General features: G+C 42.3%; 1 protein-coding gene across 1 annotated transcript in view; it reads left to right on the forward strand.

Annotated features, from left to right (window-relative positions):
* Nucleotides 1-3,506: 3,506 nt before the first annotated feature.
* malrd1 (MAM and LDL receptor class A domain containing 1) overlaps nt 3,507-18,046 on the forward strand; it is a 45,424-nt gene continuing 30,884 nt past the window's right edge. Inside the window, exons 1-14 of the mRNA XM_068582172.1 lie at nt 3,507-3,669; nt 4,479-4,607; nt 4,700-4,785; nt 4,877-5,041; nt 7,123-7,219; nt 10,105-10,239; nt 10,801-10,947; nt 12,771-12,876; nt 13,397-13,764; nt 14,120-14,556; nt 16,505-16,592; nt 16,687-16,866; nt 16,967-17,123; nt 17,889-18,045. Coding sequence (XP_068438273.1) covers nt 3,507-3,669; nt 4,479-4,607; nt 4,700-4,785; nt 4,877-5,041; nt 7,123-7,219; nt 10,105-10,239; nt 10,801-10,947; nt 12,771-12,876; nt 13,397-13,764; nt 14,120-14,556; nt 16,505-16,592; nt 16,687-16,866; nt 16,967-17,123; nt 17,889-18,045 — 2,415 coding nt within the window. The remainder of the gene's footprint in view (nt 3,670-4,478; nt 4,608-4,699; nt 4,786-4,876; nt 5,042-7,122; nt 7,220-10,104; nt 10,240-10,800; nt 10,948-12,770; nt 12,877-13,396; nt 13,765-14,119; nt 14,557-16,504; nt 16,593-16,686; nt 16,867-16,966; nt 17,124-17,888; nt 18,046) is intronic.

Consider the following 18,046-nt stretch of genomic DNA (forward strand, 5'->3'; position numbering starts at 1 on the left):
TGAATATCAATGTCGGAGTTGTCCTTTCTCTTCCTCAGCCAGCAGCATTGGTAATGACACTGAGAGTGCCGTATCAGTTTAATGTTTTGTGAAAAAGGTTTAAAGGTGAAATATACAGTGGAGGAATTGCAGACTAATTCAGGTCATCTTTTTTGTCTTCGGGCTCATTCTCGATGGCCACTGTGAAGTCTGTCCTCTCCTCCTGTCTAATGATAGTCTCCTCTCTCTCTCTCTCTCTCTCTCTCTCTCTCTCTCTCTCTCTCTCTCTCTCTCCCTCTCTCTCTCTGCAGCATCATTAATCAAGTTGTAATTATTCAGGTGATTTGCTTTGAGCGCTAATGACCAGAGGGAGAGAAGGACAGGGCCTGTGCTCTCAAGATACTTTATCATAATCTGATGCATTATTTACAGAATATGTCACACTGATCTGGTCATTCACAACAAGTCAATTAGTTAGCCGAGTTAATGTAAGGGCACGTTCATCGCAGTGAACTCCGATGTAATGAAGTATATTTTAGTGCGAGGTACTTGTTTCTGCTGTATCCTTGACCTCCCCTGCATGTCAGTGGGGAATGTCGTACCTTTGCTCCACTGCATTCATTTAAAAGCTTCAGTTACTTTTAAGTTTTTACATACAAAACACATGTTGCGTGTTCAGACCACAGAACATATATGTGGATGGACGCCCTCCCTAACTACACGTTAAATACATTCTTCCCTCTAAGTATGAATACTTCCTCCACCGCTGCTTTATTGTGGTTGTGAAGGGCTTTTCACATAAATGTGGTTCCTTGCAGAAACTTTAGATGAAGAGAGAAACCGATGACATAATCCAGCTATAAAAACAATCAGCGCCTTCCTGTGCGTTACCTCGTTTGCCTTTTCCCTGAGTACTCTGGCAGGCGGCCTCTTGAACACTGACAGGTGGCTGGCTGGCAGCACTGTGGCAGGACACGGATCTGGCTAATGGGATGCAGGGGAGACGGCTGTTTAACGCGGTCCGTCTTTCCGCCTCGTTCCTTTTGAGCGGCCCCCGTTTTGTCAACACTTTGTTGTCTGCTTCGTGCACAGTCCCACGTCACAGGACGCCGCAGGGTCGTCTGTATTGATTGGAGGCGCCGAGCCTCCTTACAGGTACGCCGTGGAGCTCAAACCCCAGCTGTTATGACGGCTTCACTCGGCACAGTGAGTCACTGGATTCAGGTCGGGGGGAAATTGGCAGGTGCTGCACTTTTGCCACAGCTTGAGTAATTCTCGGTGGCAGATTGGCTGCATTCAAAATGTTATGCAAATGTTCTGCCGTGTCAATATGTTCTAATTAAACTTTTGAATGGGGTCAAAGTAGGAATGAAACGAAGCGATGAGGCAACTTAAGTGTTATTTTTGTCTTTCCTCGAGCTACATTTTTTATTAAAGAAATGCAGTTACTCAAAGTATTCAGCAGATTTCTGCTGCTGAAGCGAAACGTGTGTTGATTGAAATTCTCAGAGATTTCATTGATTGTTTTTGTTTGCCTTTCTGTGTCTGTTTTTACATCAGGGCATAACCTGATTTGTTTTAGCTCCATGGCAAAAAACACACACACACACACACACACACACACACACACACACATCACCCGCAGGCAGAATCTCTTTATACATCTTGACTTTCTACTCGGCACAATCCTTTTGTTGTCTTCTTTTTTTTCTTTGAGATAATGGGGTTTTTGACTCCCATTAGTCAGGTGAAACATCAACAGAAGGGCGAAAAACGTAGAGGTCAAAGACAATCAGTTTGCTTACAAATGAGAACAGGATTTAATCACATTTTTCTTTTAATATGTACAAAACGATGTGCGTGAAATAGATAAGTTCACATCTTTGATAAATGGCTGCGCTGGTCACACCAGCCTGTTGGACTTCAATGAAACATTTCTCTTGGTTTAGTCACTTAACATGCTGCTTTGCTTTGACCTCTACTTCTCCCATGAAGGTGAAATGAATCACAAGTTAACTTAAGAATTCATAAACTGGAAATAAATAGAAGGAAGTAAATTGGCTCAAATTAATAACTTGGTCTCTGGGGGGGGAAGATGTGTTGTAAATATGACACATTTTGTTTCCTTGCAGAAGTGCACTGGATTGACGGCCGTGACATTTGCGCAGACATTAGCAGCAGCATGTTAGCATTGTCCTCCACGTGATCAGATTTCAAAATCCTTCCGCTATATTTACAAGATAAATAGCTGAGTGTCTGTGCTGTTCGGTGTTTATGTCTGGCTGTCTGGCTGGCTTTTCTATATACATAACAGCAGAGGAGAAGAATAGCTTGTTGAACGGCGTCGAGAAAAGTTCTGACAGATGTTAATAACTCCCGCTTGTTTCCATCGGCTAATTGTAGTTGTGAGTCAGCATGATTGACCACGCTTTTCTGTACTCTTTGCAGCTTGCTGTCACATGATACAACTGGAATAAGATCATTTATCCGTCAGTTCCTTATCGTCCTGCCCTCAAGTTGCTCCCCATCTTCTGTATTTCCGCGTCCCGGCACCTGTGAGGCAAAGTGAACGATTGAGGTCTTAAGAATCGACTCCTCAGGACACATTTTGCGCTCTATGTGGTGTTGTTTCAACATATTGCCGTCTGCCCTCCGCTCACTCTCACTTCCATTGCCAATAGAGGTCAATACAGACATGATCTTTTCCTTGTTCCATTAGTCCCTGGTTCCTCATGGAGCCGTAGAGCTCCCCTTTTTCTCTCAAGGTTAATTTCATTCGAACTGCACCGGCCCCTGTGCTGGCTTGCTGCTCGACTGTTTTAAGGTACCGTCTTTATTGATTGCTGTGAAATGAAATTATGCCTCACTGTAAAGTGGGACCGAGCCCCGCCGGACACAGTTAATGATCCTTTCATGGCAGTTCATATTCCCAACCTCAGCTCTTCTTTCCTGTCTTTTATAGGTTCAATCCACAAGCGTGTAGGAGGAGCTAATGCACTCTATTCAGGTTGGAAACAAGGGGACTAATGGACATTGTTTTCTGCTTTTAAATTTAGTGTTTGAAGTGCTTATTTTTAAAGACCCTTGGGCTCTAGTAGAGGAATGGAAATACACGGATTCTGTTTAGACACCTAACTTATAACCTACCTTATATTTAGCCCAGAGGATGAATCATGATGCATCTCTGTCTTTTCCTCTCGCGCCACCTTCAGGTTGAACTTTGTGGTGTGAAACTATTGAACGTACAGCTTCAAACTCAAAGCTCTGCGGTGCCAGAGTACAGCCTCAGAGGGCTGCAAGCATGAACACATTAACTAGCAAAGTGACCCTTATTGTGTCACCGCCATAAAAAGCCATTTATTACTCTTTACAACGCGCTCACGGCTTCCAAGATCCACGCACACTGAACTCGGAGAAGTGAAAGCTCTACCTCGACTGGCGTTCGTCCTCATGTCCCAACAACAAGATGCTTTACTTTGAAGTCAAGAGACGGAGTTGTAGTTAAAGGACAAACGATAACCAGGCCGATGACGTTGCTGGCTTTGGTGTGGCTGCCGTTGGCCTTCTCTCTGGCGCCGGTTGGAGCTTGTTTATCGCAGGAGTTTAGCTGCTATCAGGGCCAGTGTGTGCCAGAGGACCGTGTGTGTGACTTCACTGACGACTGTGGAGATGGCAGCGACGAGGCAGACTGTGAGTAAAGCAGTAGAGCATACAGTGTCACAATTATTGTAATGAAGATGACAAAGATGTTTGGCGGATTGTCGGTGACAACATGGAGAGTGAACTACACCTCTTCATGACAAAGATGTGGGTGGATACAGCAAACCCATGATGTCATGTTTTGGCAATTCACTCAAACCATCAAGCTGTTTCCATCTGAAATGACAAACTAACTAACTGATTTGAAAGAACCAGCTTTAGTCTGTAACTGCATACATTACATAGACACTATTAGTGTATGTATATCATATAATTTTCTCTTTTTGATGTGATTTCTTTCTAAAAAAAAAAAAAACATGAAAAAAGAGCTTGAAATATTGTCGTGAAAACAAAAAATGACCCAGTGCAGAAGTGCCTCAGTTCAGGCAAAGAATAAAGTGTTGCTGAAGTGAGACCTAAAACTTAGAAATGAGTTTTGAACTTCCTGTTCCCCTCATCTCAAAGTTACTGGATTTATTTTAACAGGCTTTTGGTTAGATGCCTGAAATAAGGTCTATGGCAATTACTAGAACTTGTGTGAGGAAATGTATTGCTTTACATCTAAAATAGAACATTATGACTAACCCTTGTTGCACATTTGGCCGTGAAGCCAAATAAGATTACTTGGATGCGTAAAATGAGGAACCGCTTTGACTCTGAGCTCTGCTGAGTTGATGAATCTCTATTGTGCGGCAGAACCCAAAATGTAATCCCACACATCACAGATTCATGGCCAGCTCTATTTCGGGATGAAACACAAAAGAGCCCAAGTGAAAAATGATATATGCTTTTTAATGAAGGCTCCAGATATAAGAGGTGTGACTTTGAGGAGGGATTCTGTGACCTGGACCAGAGCTCAGAGCTCTCTGGATGGACCAGAACAACGGACGTCCAGGGACTTAAACAAGACCACACCAACAACACATCAGGTCGGAGCGTCTGTCATATGGGACTCATGACGATAATAGTCTTGAATTCACAACCTTTACCTTATGCTTTATCTGCTTTATTCATATTTTAGCACATTTCCTGTGCTTACCCGTCACTGGAAACAGAAGCGCTGCAGACCTGATCAGTCCCGTCTTCCTGCCCAGTCACACATGCCAGGTATCAACATCCTCTGTTGTCATGCACACAACACCGACAACAATCACATTACGACAACCGCTGATACCTTCCATGCATTCTTATTGGACAGATGAGTTTCTACTATTATGTCGGGGCACAACATGGAGATCTTCAGGTTCTGCTTCGGACTCACTCGCCGGGTCAAAGCACGGAGGTGTGGAAACACGTCGCGCAAACACAGACGGAAACGTGGCAGCGGACACTGATTATGTTCTCCAGCAATCACACTTTTCAGGTCAGCGACATTCAAAATTTGCAATAATAGAGTTTTATGTGGATGTAATTATTGTAAGGTAAAGTATGCTGTGATGTGGTATTTTGCATCTCGTCTTTGCCCAAAGACGCATTTATTTTGTGCTCTCCTATTTTTATTTTACGACTGTCTTTGTGTTGCTTTTGTTAAGGAAGCTTTTTTACATTTCATTTCATTTTTGCTATGGATCACATGACTTGTATGTGAAGTGAAACCTTTGAGAATCATCCCCAGACTTTAGTTCCCTCTAGACTGTATATTTATTTCAGCTCATTCTTTTGGTTCTCTGGCTTGCATCTTTATCGCTGTGGTTCAGTCTCGCTGCTCTCATTAACCTTATTTACAGAGTTTTGGTATAAAAAACGCCATCTGTCCAGCACCAAACCGTTAAAAGACAAAACCGCTCTACATGAAATGGGAATATTGAACATAAATCCATTCGGGCATTAGAAACGATAGTCTAAATTAATTATAATGTCGCTCCATATTTGCTGGATGTGTAAATAAACTGTAAGCCAACACAATCCCCACATCAACTTCAAATGTTATTACAGGTCAGCGTTGTGGTTGTAGCTTGTACTCAAAGCTGCCACACGGCCAAAAAATCTTCCAGTGCCGGTTTAAATCAAAAGATTTTTATTGAGATGTTACGTTTACATATTTTGGCGCATTCTTAACCTCATTATATCATACTCTAGTTTTTATTTATATTTTTATTGCACGTTAAGATACATAGTGTGAACTATAAGATTCATGTTTCCTTGAGACCGGCAGAAATGAGCTGCTCAACAGGAGCCGGTTATGTGCTTTGAGGATGTTCTGACCCAACCGGGCCCTTCTGGACCATCTGGAGGCCTGCTGTTTGTGTCCTTCCTGCAGTATATCCTCAGACAATGTCAGCGTGTCACACTTCTGATGCTCTCTGCCTTCCCCATCTGTCAGTTGCATTACACGGTAAAGAGAGGTCAACGCTCTGCTGACATCCACTCTCACCTCCATTAAGCTGTTTCCTGTTTTGAAGGCATCTGAGTTAATTGGGTTTTTGTTTACCGCAGTCATTTTGGGCCATTTCAATTTCAGTCAGTTCACTTAATGATTTGCACTTTTTCACTTGCTTAAATGCCCCCGGGGATTTGCCGTTGCTCTCTAATTGTGTTGTAGAAACATTATAGAGAAAATACACGGCACATTTGGCCTCAAACGGGAAACAAACAAAGCAAATATAATCTATAATGTGATTCAGGAGTGTGAGTATAGCGGCTTGTCTTGACAATATTTAAGTGACTCTGGATAGAAATACCCAAGATGTTCTGGGGGCACATTGTCTGGATCAGATAACCACGCTGGTTTGTCTGTGCAATCCGAAATCAACGGTTACATAGAAACAGTCAGTGCTCTCATCTCACAGATTGCATTACTTTTATGGCCTCGCGGTCCAGTTTTCGGAAACAAATACCAGCTGACAAGTGTAACCAATGAAAATGGTGTATTTCAGAGTGCGTTTTCCCCTCCCCCGTGATGACACCACCCGCCATTTGTTCAGATCAGTCATAAATGATGGGTGGTAAAGCTCCACTGGTGTAGATAAAGCTGCTCTCCGGACTTTGATCAGTGCAGCGTTGATATTGTTAGCACTGTGACAGTGAGAGAAGTTGCGTTGTCCATCGCTATCTACGCATTGGGGCTCTGGTGATATTAATGTCTGCACGCAACTGTAAAACATCTCATCAACTATTAGGAGCATTGTCATGGAGTGTAATGCCCTTCTCAGGATGAGTTGTAATGACTTAAGTGATGAGCTGTTTTATCACTTATAGAGCCATTATCTGCTCAAATTTTCAATTTGTCCAAAGAAGACAAAATACCTGTGAAGGTAATAGCATGTTGTGCATGGACTGAAGAGTCTGTAGTTTTAGTGACAACACACACATGCAGACACGTATATATCATATACTGCGTGTAAATGAACTACAGCACACAAGCCGGGTTCCACAAAGACAAAAGGGAGTGTTTTATTGTGATAAAAGAGGTGACTTCTCGAATGTTTTCTGTGCGTCTCCCAGGTGGTGATTCGAGGGCAACTTTCAGCTGACAGCGAAGCCTCGGAGGTCCTGGCCATGGATGACCTATCCTTCAGCCCCGGCTGTGTGACTGCGCTGGGTACTGCTACCATTATTAACGTCTCGCTACAGACGACACAAGTCCAGACCTTGATATTTTCTAAAATATCGCCACTCGTAAACAGACCACCGCAAGCCTGTTTTGAATACTGATAACAGGGGAAGACGCTAACAGATGATGGATTCATAAGAGAATAACTCCATCATTAAAATAGTGCTTACTGCACATTTCCTCGCACTGAACATTGGGCAGTCAGTGTCACAATGTGCGGGTTTATTTATGTCTGTCGTAGTGCGCTGCCTGCAGCTCAGTGGTGAATATGATGCCGCTCTTGGCTGGGTGCGTCCTCCTTGCATTTTGAGCATTATTTTTACATGTTGCCGTTGTGATATACAGGTATTTCAGCTGCGCGCTCAAGCTGTAGCTTCTTCATCTCATACAGGTGGCTGCTGCTCTTTGTCACTGAAAGAGTTGAGCTTTATGTATTGTGTCATTTATGCCATGACCTGTGACCTTCAGGTTTTATGGTCTTTCTCTGGTCGAGCATCGAGGCCAGAGTGTCGTTTTGATCACTGGATGTTGATTTAATGTCACAGATTTAAAGTTACATGTCAACTGTCTGAGCTTAAGTACCACTGTTTTTAAAGGATATGCGGTGAGCTTAAATTACAAAGATTTTTTTTGTGTGTGAAAATATACATTTTTAAAATAACTGATACCTTCCTCAATAATTTATTAATGACAAGTAAAGATCTGCAGGCAAGCTGTCTACAGGAGATGATTTATTTAGGGCGGATTACGTATTTATTGTTAGTAGCAAGAGGGCAAATTTCCAGTGTCCCCCATACAGAAGACCAAAATGAGCTTCCTCATTGAGGGCAACACGTTGACTTCAGCTGAAGTTCACTTGAGAGAAACTTCATAGACACATTTCTTTGTCAGTGGCAGCTGGAATCAATATTTTTATTCTAACAATGGATGATATGACAATGTGTTTGGGAACGGTGTCGCTATCTTTATCATCTGACTTTTTCAGTGCACTCTCACTCTGAGGGCTAATCCAGCACTTTTACTTTTATGTTTCAATGACAACAATATCTTGACAACAAATATCCACTCTAAACACTGTTGTATGATAGATGAGCGTTCTCCTTTTTGCTTTCAATTACCTCTCTGGACTACTATTTGTTTGTCATTGGTTTTTCACCATGAGCACCAAGCGTAGGATGCTTGCTCTCAATATGAGTGAGCCTGTCATAGACAACCCTAACACTAAAGCAAGGAGGACTATCCTTCAGAGACAAGACGCCCGGCCATAAAAACACAACAATCACCATCAACATGCAGCATCCGCCCTGCTGATCTACTCCCAAAAATGCTTTTTTTGGTGTTAGTTATGATATTTTTGAACATTTGAAATACCCAAAAACATTTTCTACGTGGGCAATTACTATATGACCCATCTCTATAGTCTTGTATATGAGAGTGAATACAAGGATGTTGTTTTGATATGTGTCTCTCATCTAATATTGCTAACTATGTCATAACGGTCACTTCATAGGGTTCTTTATGGCTTTATCGTTCCATACTGCAGAGACAATTTATTTGCTGCGCATTAGCTGAGTTATGGATTCACAGCATCGAATCAAATTAAGTGCACTGTCACATATATTAACATTATAAGCGTTAAATATTGTGTTATAATTGAATGGACATGAGGTGAAAATAAAACGGAAACATGTAAATTGTATTTTCAGTCTGAGTCTGACACCTCGTTTACAAGCCCGTTATCATAAATCACACTTCGCATGTTTTGGGAATGAGCTGGCCGCCATGTCATTTATTACGGCCGTCCTTTAATGTGCCTAATTGATATTCTCAGTCGTTTTTGTCTCTGCTCCAAAGAATCTCTGCCGTCCTCTACCTTTAAAGAAACTACCATTTAGATATCAATAACTCACTGCAGGTTATCTTGAATCCATGGCTTTCTCCGGCGTGCCTCTACTGTCAACAGAGACTCAGCGTAAATCCTTGATGATGAATTGAAGTAAATGGTGGCCAAAAAGCAAAACTGCCTCAAAAGTGTTTGTCTCATCGTAGCAGTGATTGTTTTTTTAAAAAATAAAAAAGTTCTCAAAAAAACATGTTTGGGAAGTATTGAGCGTATCACTGGATAAATGAGACTTGCAGCATGAGTTGTGTAATAGTTTGTAATCAGATGTTTTTATATAGTTTTGCTGTAAATTGGAGACAGAGTTTGAACAGAAACATGAGACAATGTGTACTCAATTAAGCTGCACTAATCCATATATTCATAATAAGAATGGATGTAAAGGGTATTGAATGAGTAAATGGTGTCCCCTTTGTATCTGTCAGGGTGGGGCAACTTATATTCTTTCTACAAGTAAATGCAGTTTGGTGACATCACATAATTGTCAGCATGTCTCAGCCCAAGTTCAGAAAGTTAACGTAAGTCGAAACCATTTAAATACTTATTTTTAATAGCCAGCCAAAAGCAATTTAATAATGGACCCTTGCTGACTTTTTGTTTCCAATACTACTCATAAGCAGATTGAAATTGAGTTTGTTCATTTAAGAGATGGAGTCTCGGATGTACTATTGATCAAAATATCAGAAATTCACTTATTACTTCACAGTTGGAGTCTAATCTTCCACAACTCAGCAGATGTACTCGCTCTTCTCTGGATGAAGCTGAGCTCATCTATATTACTCCACCCTGGTCTCATTATAAGTCCTCTTTAATGATAAAACCACTCGATCGGCGTCAGTGATAACTACTGCAGTTATTTTGTATCTCAGCGGGCCTACATCTGATTTGTTAGCTCTCAGTTATCAAAGTGTCTCTTGCAGCTGCATACTGTATTATAGATTTATTCACCTTCCGTGTTTTATTCCTGTTGCAGAGAGCAGCGCACCACCTCCTCTACCTGTTTGCCCTCCCTCGCTGTTTGCCTGTGGCAGCGGGGAGTGCATCAACGAGAGCAAAGTGTGTGACTTCACCCCAGATTGTCCCCGAGGAGAGGACGAGGCCAACTGCCGTAAGAGCCGCGTTGCCAGCGACTGATTCAGACCATCGGAGAAAAAGCAATTCATTCTCATGTTTTATATTGGAATTCGTTCCCATTCATGCTGCTCAGAGTAATCAGCAAAGGGTCTTTCCCTTCCCCCCCTTGACGTCAGCAATACGGAAATATATGGCATATGACGCAACTCGCTACTGTTGGCGCTTGTGCGAGCTGCTTTCAGTGTAACGTAGAAGCATTTTGTTTTACAAAGTTACTTTGGTTGTTCCACCATCCGCCATTAATGGGGATAGTTACTTCAAATAACTAACATTTATACTCTTTGGGTAACAGGCGTAGCTACCTAGCTAGCTAGCAAATTACGGTTGAACCGCTTTTCGATCCTTCATGTCACTGAGAGATCGTACCTATCGGATAGGAAACCGAGACAAATGTTCATATTTCAGAGCACTTTATCCTTGACCTTGGAAAGTTGACGTAGAACTCTCACCACATTGTCTCAGTCAGTGTCACACGAAATAATTCACTTTCAGTGTCTCCATTTCACTCTAATCCTTTTCTATCTCTCTGGTTCAGCCTCGGAGTGTGACTTTGAGAGTGGTAATTGTGGCTGGTACGAGCTCACCCTTGGCGATGGCTTTGACTGGGTCAGGGGCTGTTCTGAGGAGATACCCCCAGGTTACTGCGCACCACCTCTGGACCACTCCACCAACAGCACCGAGGGTACGGAAAACACACAGTCCACATACTGTATGTTCAGTAGCAACGCTGCCCTCTGTGATATGAAGTCGCCATCATAAGAATATACATATTTTAAGCCAATACGATGATTTCACTGTGTCCGGGTGAAATAACATGGTAAAATAGAATATTATCTATAGATCATATCAAGGTTTCGTGGAGGGAAAGAAAATCCCTCGCCTGTGTGTTTTGGGGAGATAAGCAGTACACGGAGAAATGCATTCTCAGCCGTCTGAATAATAGAAAGCGACATATGCTGCACCCATTCTGCATATTAACAGCCAGTCATTCACTGGAATACACAACATTTTGCTCGTATGCTCCTCAACATTTTATTGTATATTATGCCTCATCACATCTTCATACTCAGGCTTTATGGATGTGACGAGGAATCTTGTTGCACGTTGTGTCGATAACATGCAGTTTTTTTTTTAGCAACATCAAGATTGTGTGAACGTGTTGTGAAAAGACGCCCTGTTAGATTCAGATGTGTGCTTCAAGCCTTGTGAAATGACACGTATCCTAGGGAGAGCATCGGTGTGAAGGTTCAGAAAATGCGCCTGTGACTATTCAAAGATTTAAAACAATGTGCAGGTATGTGATGGTGTTCAAGCTGTGTTTACTTGGCAGTTTGGCACATAATAGGAGCCAAGAAAACTTTCCAGCTTCAACACACCGCCACCTCATACTGTGAATCATTAATCAGAAAGGCAAAACACAGTCACTGTTTCTGTGTCGCTATAACATTTAACATCAACTAAGTATATTATTGTACACGTAGGTCAAAATGTAATCAACATATGTATCTGACTGTTGTTATTTCTTTCACCACATAAATAATGATTCCAAAGAAATAACCACTACGCTGACTGTTAGCTCGCTAGCTGATTGGTTTAATCTCGAGCTAAAACTTGCGTTATCTGTAATTAAAAGATCCGTTTTGGTGAACTGACAACTTGTAAATTCACACATATTCCACATAACTAAATGAGATAGTCGCTAAATTCAGCTATGAAGAAAAAGCCGAGCTAGCTACTCGTCTGCTAAAGCTAACTAAGCAGAGTAGCGGTAACTGCTGCTTTTGACCGGGGGAATTTATGTATTAAGCTGCCTTCAAATCACATTTTAAATGTAATATGGTGTAGATTAATGTATGTTTAGCTGTGTGTGTATATACATATACAGTGACATTTGAAGGTGACATTGAACGCTCTAAGGATTAAATTACTGCTAAGTAGGTTCTATGGCGATACTTTTTTAGGTAAAATAATCAGCTTGAAAACGTTAAACCCAACTTTGTTTAATAGAATGTGCAGCTTTAATGTGTGCAAAAGGGTAAGCCAGCATGGTTCGATGAGCTGTGTGAAATGAAAAGGCCCGCTGTGTATCACTGCTGCACCGAGCAGCCATTTGTGCATTTGCAGCCTGGCGGTTAACAAATGAGCCTCGCTGTTGCCCTCAGACCGATGTCATCAACAGGACTTTGTTGGTATGGCGCCTGCAGTCGACAGGATATGTTTTCTCTATCTCATAAGTCTTAATATACTCAGTAGACATTGGCGTGCACTACAATCGTAGAGGGTGAGATATATCTGAGGGGATGAAATTGACCCATCTGGCACCAACAATAATGAGCAAAGGCATTAAAGTCAAATAGTCTGTCCGCTGTTTCAAACTTTTTCAAAGGTGATTCACTGTCTGGCGAAACAAGTTGTTAGCCACAATGTGTGTGTGTGTGTGTGTGTGAATTAATAAAGTAGACACTGATATGGTTTGAATAGTAATTGTTGTCTCACTCCCTGCAGGACACTACATGTATATATTGAAGAACAGTAGCAGTCTTTATCCATCTGCCATTCTCAGGGGACCCTGGTTCAAACAATCTGGATCCGGGTGTACCATGAGCTTCTGGTGAGGATCACAGTGTCTCTTCCTTCTCCACTCTATGAAGTAGTTCAACGTGACTCGTCATCATAGCTAGACTATGTAGATCCACCTGGAATTTCAGACTTTTTTTTCCCGCTTGCTGTCTTTCTTCCTTTGTTTTTTTCTTGATCTTTTTCCGTTTCCCCCTCCCATGATTTCACCTGTCTCAGCTCTGCTCTCTCAGCATCTCTTACTTCACAGTCAAACACAATGAGAAGATCCACATCCAAATCTATCATGTTTTGACAGCTTTGTGGCCCGCCAAATGACAGATTTTATTTTTTCCACTGGATGATTGGAGGGATACTCTTGGCAGGGGAGGGCTGGAGGTTTATACATTTCATTTTGTTTCCTGCATAGTAATCAAAAGCCCTCATGTATAATAAGGAATCTGTGATTTACAGTATCTGGTTTGAGAGAATCATTTCAAAAGTATAAAGCCACAAAATGCACACATGAATATTATTGAACATTTTGCCTTCCATCTCCTCCTCATCTCCCTCAGGCATTATAACTCGGGTTTCTCCGCGGGAGCTGCAGACATGTACCTCCGAATGAATGGGGACCAAAACAGAACGGTCATATGGAGGACTTTTTATGACCAGGGAACCCATTGGAACCAGGTCACCGTGCAGCTGGGACGCATCACCCAGCCCTTCCAGATCGCTTTGGCTAAGATCAGCCTCGGCGTGTTCTATGGGGCCTCCGGCCTGGACGACATCTCCTTCAAGAACTGTTCAATGCCCCCTGCAGTGGCGGAGTGCCCCACGCGCACTCATTTCCACTGCGTGCGTACGAAGGCGTGTGTGGAGCACTTGCAGCTCTGTGACCTTGTGGATGACTGTGGGGATGAATCTGACGAGGAGGGATGTTGTGAGTGTCTCTCTTGGTTACAACTATTCAGTGTTGAAGGAATTACACAGATCCTTTACGAAAGTAGAACTCCACCGATTTTACACATCAAGTGTTGAGTACCACTGAATATATTAAACTAAAGTAAATGTTTTGTGGCTCCACAACAAAATAAACTGCCTCAAGTGCACCACTTGCGGGGCTTAAAACTACAAGATTGTTAAAAGAATCAGTGGAATTCAAAAGAAGTGAGTTTACCAGACAAAATGATATGCTTAGTTTGTACAAGCTTAAGCTAATGTAATCATAGTTGTGAGAGAAAAAAAAAAGAGAAAGTATAATATTTCCCACGTTCATTTCCTGCGTTGGCTCACAGCTCCTGAACTGCAGTGCAACTTTGAACACGGGCTGTGCAGCTGGAAACAAGATCACAGAGGAGATGTTTTCGACTGGACCCACATCCAAGGCCCCACTCCGACCATGAACACGGGGCCGTGGAGGGACCACACGCTGGGCACCCGCTTCGGACACTACCTCTACATCGAGTCCTCGGCGCCCCAGGAGTTCAAAGACACCGCTGTGTTGCTCAGCAGAGTCTTCCAACCCACCCACCACGGCGGCATGGACACGTCCAGGTCCCGCTGTGTTTTCCGCTTCCATTACCACATGTTCGGCTCCCACGTGTTCTGCTTGGCAGTGTACCTCAGGACCACCACTTACGGCCGTGGGCATATGCTCTGGGTACGATACGGTACACAAGGAAACCTCTGGCACAGGAAGACTCTCTACCTCACCAGCGCTCGGCCTTTCCAGGTGACTCTCGCGCCAGAAGCTCATCCCAAATGGGGAATACAATGTCTTTTAATCTGTTTTTGAGGCTTCGGGCTCATTGAGTGTGTTCAGAAAGACAGAATATGCTTCAGATAGGCCTTCGACACCCTTGCATTCCTTAAAAAAAATCCTTTACCGCTGGACAAAAAAACATCCACTCACTAACACCTTTGCTGAGAACGGTAACAATTCATTCAAATGACTCGGCAGTAGTCTCAGATATTTATTGGATCCAATTCCACCGTGATTTTATGTGACAAGCGTGAAAACAGTATATGATAAATACAATTGCATTGATTTAGACATTTGGATTTGGTTATTTACATATAAAACATACTTAAAGACATCAGACTCTATTCAAACAACAGTAATTTGTACCTCACTGAGCGTCGAAACACATTTTATCTTTCTACTCTTCCAACAATCACCAACTCTGGTTTGAGAGGATATAAAGAAAGAAAGTAACCTAGCGAAACATGTTTACTGTTAAGAAACCCTGTTTTCTGGCACATTTGTGATGTCAAACATGACTCACCAGAAAAAAAACAGAAAGGCATCCTCATCTACTGGCAATGGAAAATTAACTTGACTATTTTTAGCGGTTTTTATCATGAAGAGAAATCTGTACATGCGTACTAATTTAGGTGGAAAAGACTTTTGCTAATGCTAACAGAAGTATTTTAATGTTGTAGCCAGTTAAAATGGAGCTAGTTTTAATTTAATTGTATACTGTTGGGTAGTTTATATGTATAATACCACTTAGAGTCACATCACATCTTGCTTTAAATCATTTGCAATCCTTCCTCTTGTCTTGTGTAATCAAAGGCAGGCATGTAGACATGAGCGACAGGTAAACACAGTCCCCCAGCGGGCAGCAATGAAGCCAAGAGCCTGCGGTTAAGAGTGCGCTACAGCTTTGCATGATGATGTATTTAATAGCTTCACTACTCGACATTCATCCCTCCAAGATGGATGTTCTGCTGCCATTACTCATGAGTGAGTAAAACCCGCCAGGCAGTTAGAGGTTTTTTCTCCGTTTAGCCTTGAAAACAGGAGCTCTGTTAGTCAAGCTAATTGACTGCAGAAAGGGTCAAAGTGAAAAATAGAAGAGACACTAATGAATTAAACTCAGTCAGCCTGCTCCATCAGTGGGTATGTTGCCACAAAATATCTTGATTTGATAGCAAGTTTAATTGTACCAATTCACTCCTGCATTTGAGATTTAATAGGACCATTGTAATCACATCTAATGGACAAAAGGTGCATGTGAAAAAACAACAATGAGCTTTGCAGCATTAAAGTTAACTAAATTGTTTCCCAAGCTGTTTTCCAAGGGAGCAAGTGGAAACGGCTTATTATTGGAAAAATATGTCAAAGCATGTTTGCGAAACTCTCCTGCTTAAATCATGCTAAAGTGACTTTCTAAAACCTACTAGTGCGTCAAATAAACATTTAACAGGCGTTCCTTGTTTATTCGGCAATGCACACGTGGGTCACTGCAACATTATCGGCCGAAAACATTTTTGGCATTTTTGAGGTTGAAGCTGTTGTCTTTGAAAGCCAACATCAGACTCGCGCCGTTCAAAATTCCAAAATGATACGTTCCACTTCTTGGCGCAGAGTCAACAGAGCTGGTGGCTGTTGATACAACACATCTGAAGCAATCATCTCTGAGCTAATTATTTATTGCACTGAAAAGCTGCTGACAAAACTTGATTTGCTGTGTATCAGTGTAGCAACACGTACTGGCAGGCAGTAATACACTCAAACACTTCAACGTTATTAGAAACAACTAAACTCTCATGGTGGTCCTTTGTCTTTTTTATATGCACATGCTTACTGGAAATAGATTAAAAAAGAGTTAACAAACCATTTTAAATCGTTAACCGATATTGTGTTGTGTGTTTATTTTAATTTTCTCTTTTCTCAGATTTTGATCGAAGGTACAGTGGGAGATGATTTTAATGGGGACATTGCCATAGATGACCTTTCCTTCCTGGAGTGCGAGCCATATGACGGTAAATGATTTTTGCCGGAGCAGAAAATCTCAACTTTTAAGGGCAATGTCTTTGTTTCCTTATTGATTGTTTAAAACATGCTTTTTCCCCCCAGGAGAGCTGCCCACATCGAACACCACGACCCCAGCAGTGACCACTGCGGCCCCCACGGTTCAGCCCCACAGCTGCCCTGATGGAGAGTTTGTGTGTGGCACGCACGGGGAGTGTGTCGCCAACAGCAAAGTGTGCGACTTCAGGCGGGATTGTTCTGATGGCTCAGATGAAGAAAACTGTGGTCAAATATTTATACTTCCCTTCAGTCAGAATTCCACATTACTGTGTCTTGTGCTTCCTGCTCCTCCTTCTTGTGCTTATTCACTTTTCTCTTCCTCCAGTGAAGGAACGATGTGATTTTGAAGGCGGTGACACTTGTGGTTGGAACAGCGTCGACTCCTCTTTGGTCCCAATCCACTCGTTTCGCTGGTCACCTGACCAAGGGGAGAGCATTCATGATGGAGAGCAGTACCACCGTCCTATTAATGACCACACCCTGTGAGCACCCCAAAAGCATGAATGTGACAGTAATATCTTCAAGGTTTATCTGCAACAACGGTCTTTTTCAAACGATAAAAGATTAATGTAGGATGGTGAAACGGAATAAATCAAATGTCTCTAAAGTTGTGTAACAGTTGCAGAAGAGATAACTAACCATTAAGTAGACTCGACCAATCTGTAGACGAGTACAGATTAGGGATGAGATTTCAAGAAAAAAAGTGAAAGAATGAAAGTAAAGCGTTCTGACTATTTACTAACTTGACTAAAAGCTAAATGTACTGTGAGCTGAGCTGGCATGACCCATCTGTAGCGGGTAGACCAACCCGATTGTCCTTATCTGTGTTTTGCTGCATCACCAGTGAGAACAGAAATTGGCACTTTGACCAGTACTTTTCGACACTCAGGCACTCGAGCTGAAACTCTCCTTCCTCGCTCCTGCGACTCGCTCTGTTATCGATACGTCATGAGTGAAATGGAGAGGGGATGCTGGGTCTTATTCAACCCAATTCAAGCAACAGCTCTTTGGAGAATTTGTACAAAGTGAAGCTGAAATTGAGAGGCTGGAACGAGATAATGTCTTTTTTTACTTGATAAAAGAACTTAAACCAATAATCGACGTGGCAACAATGGGTCCAATCCAGAGAAATAATCGGCACTTACCTTAAACTATACTCAGTACTCAAAAAAGGTGACAATGACTCTAACCTCACAATGTAGGAACATAACGCTGATGTTCTGTGCTTTCTGTGTTTCCTCTGATAGAGGCTCTCGAGAGGGTTGGTACATGTGTTCAGACAGTTCAAACGGCGGCTACGGTCAAGCCACTGACCTCCAGACGCCTGCCATCTCCTCCACTGGGCCGCAATGCACCCTGGTCTTCTGGTACCACATGAGCGGATTCACAGTGGGATCGCTGCAAG

Source organism: Clinocottus analis, unplaced genomic scaffold (genome assembly GCF_023055335.1).
Source record: "Clinocottus analis isolate CAN_PGR_092001 unplaced genomic scaffold, fCliAna1.0.p SCAF_18, whole genome shotgun sequence".
Lineage (NCBI taxonomy): Eukaryota > Metazoa > Chordata > Actinopteri > Perciformes > Cottidae > Clinocottus > Clinocottus analis.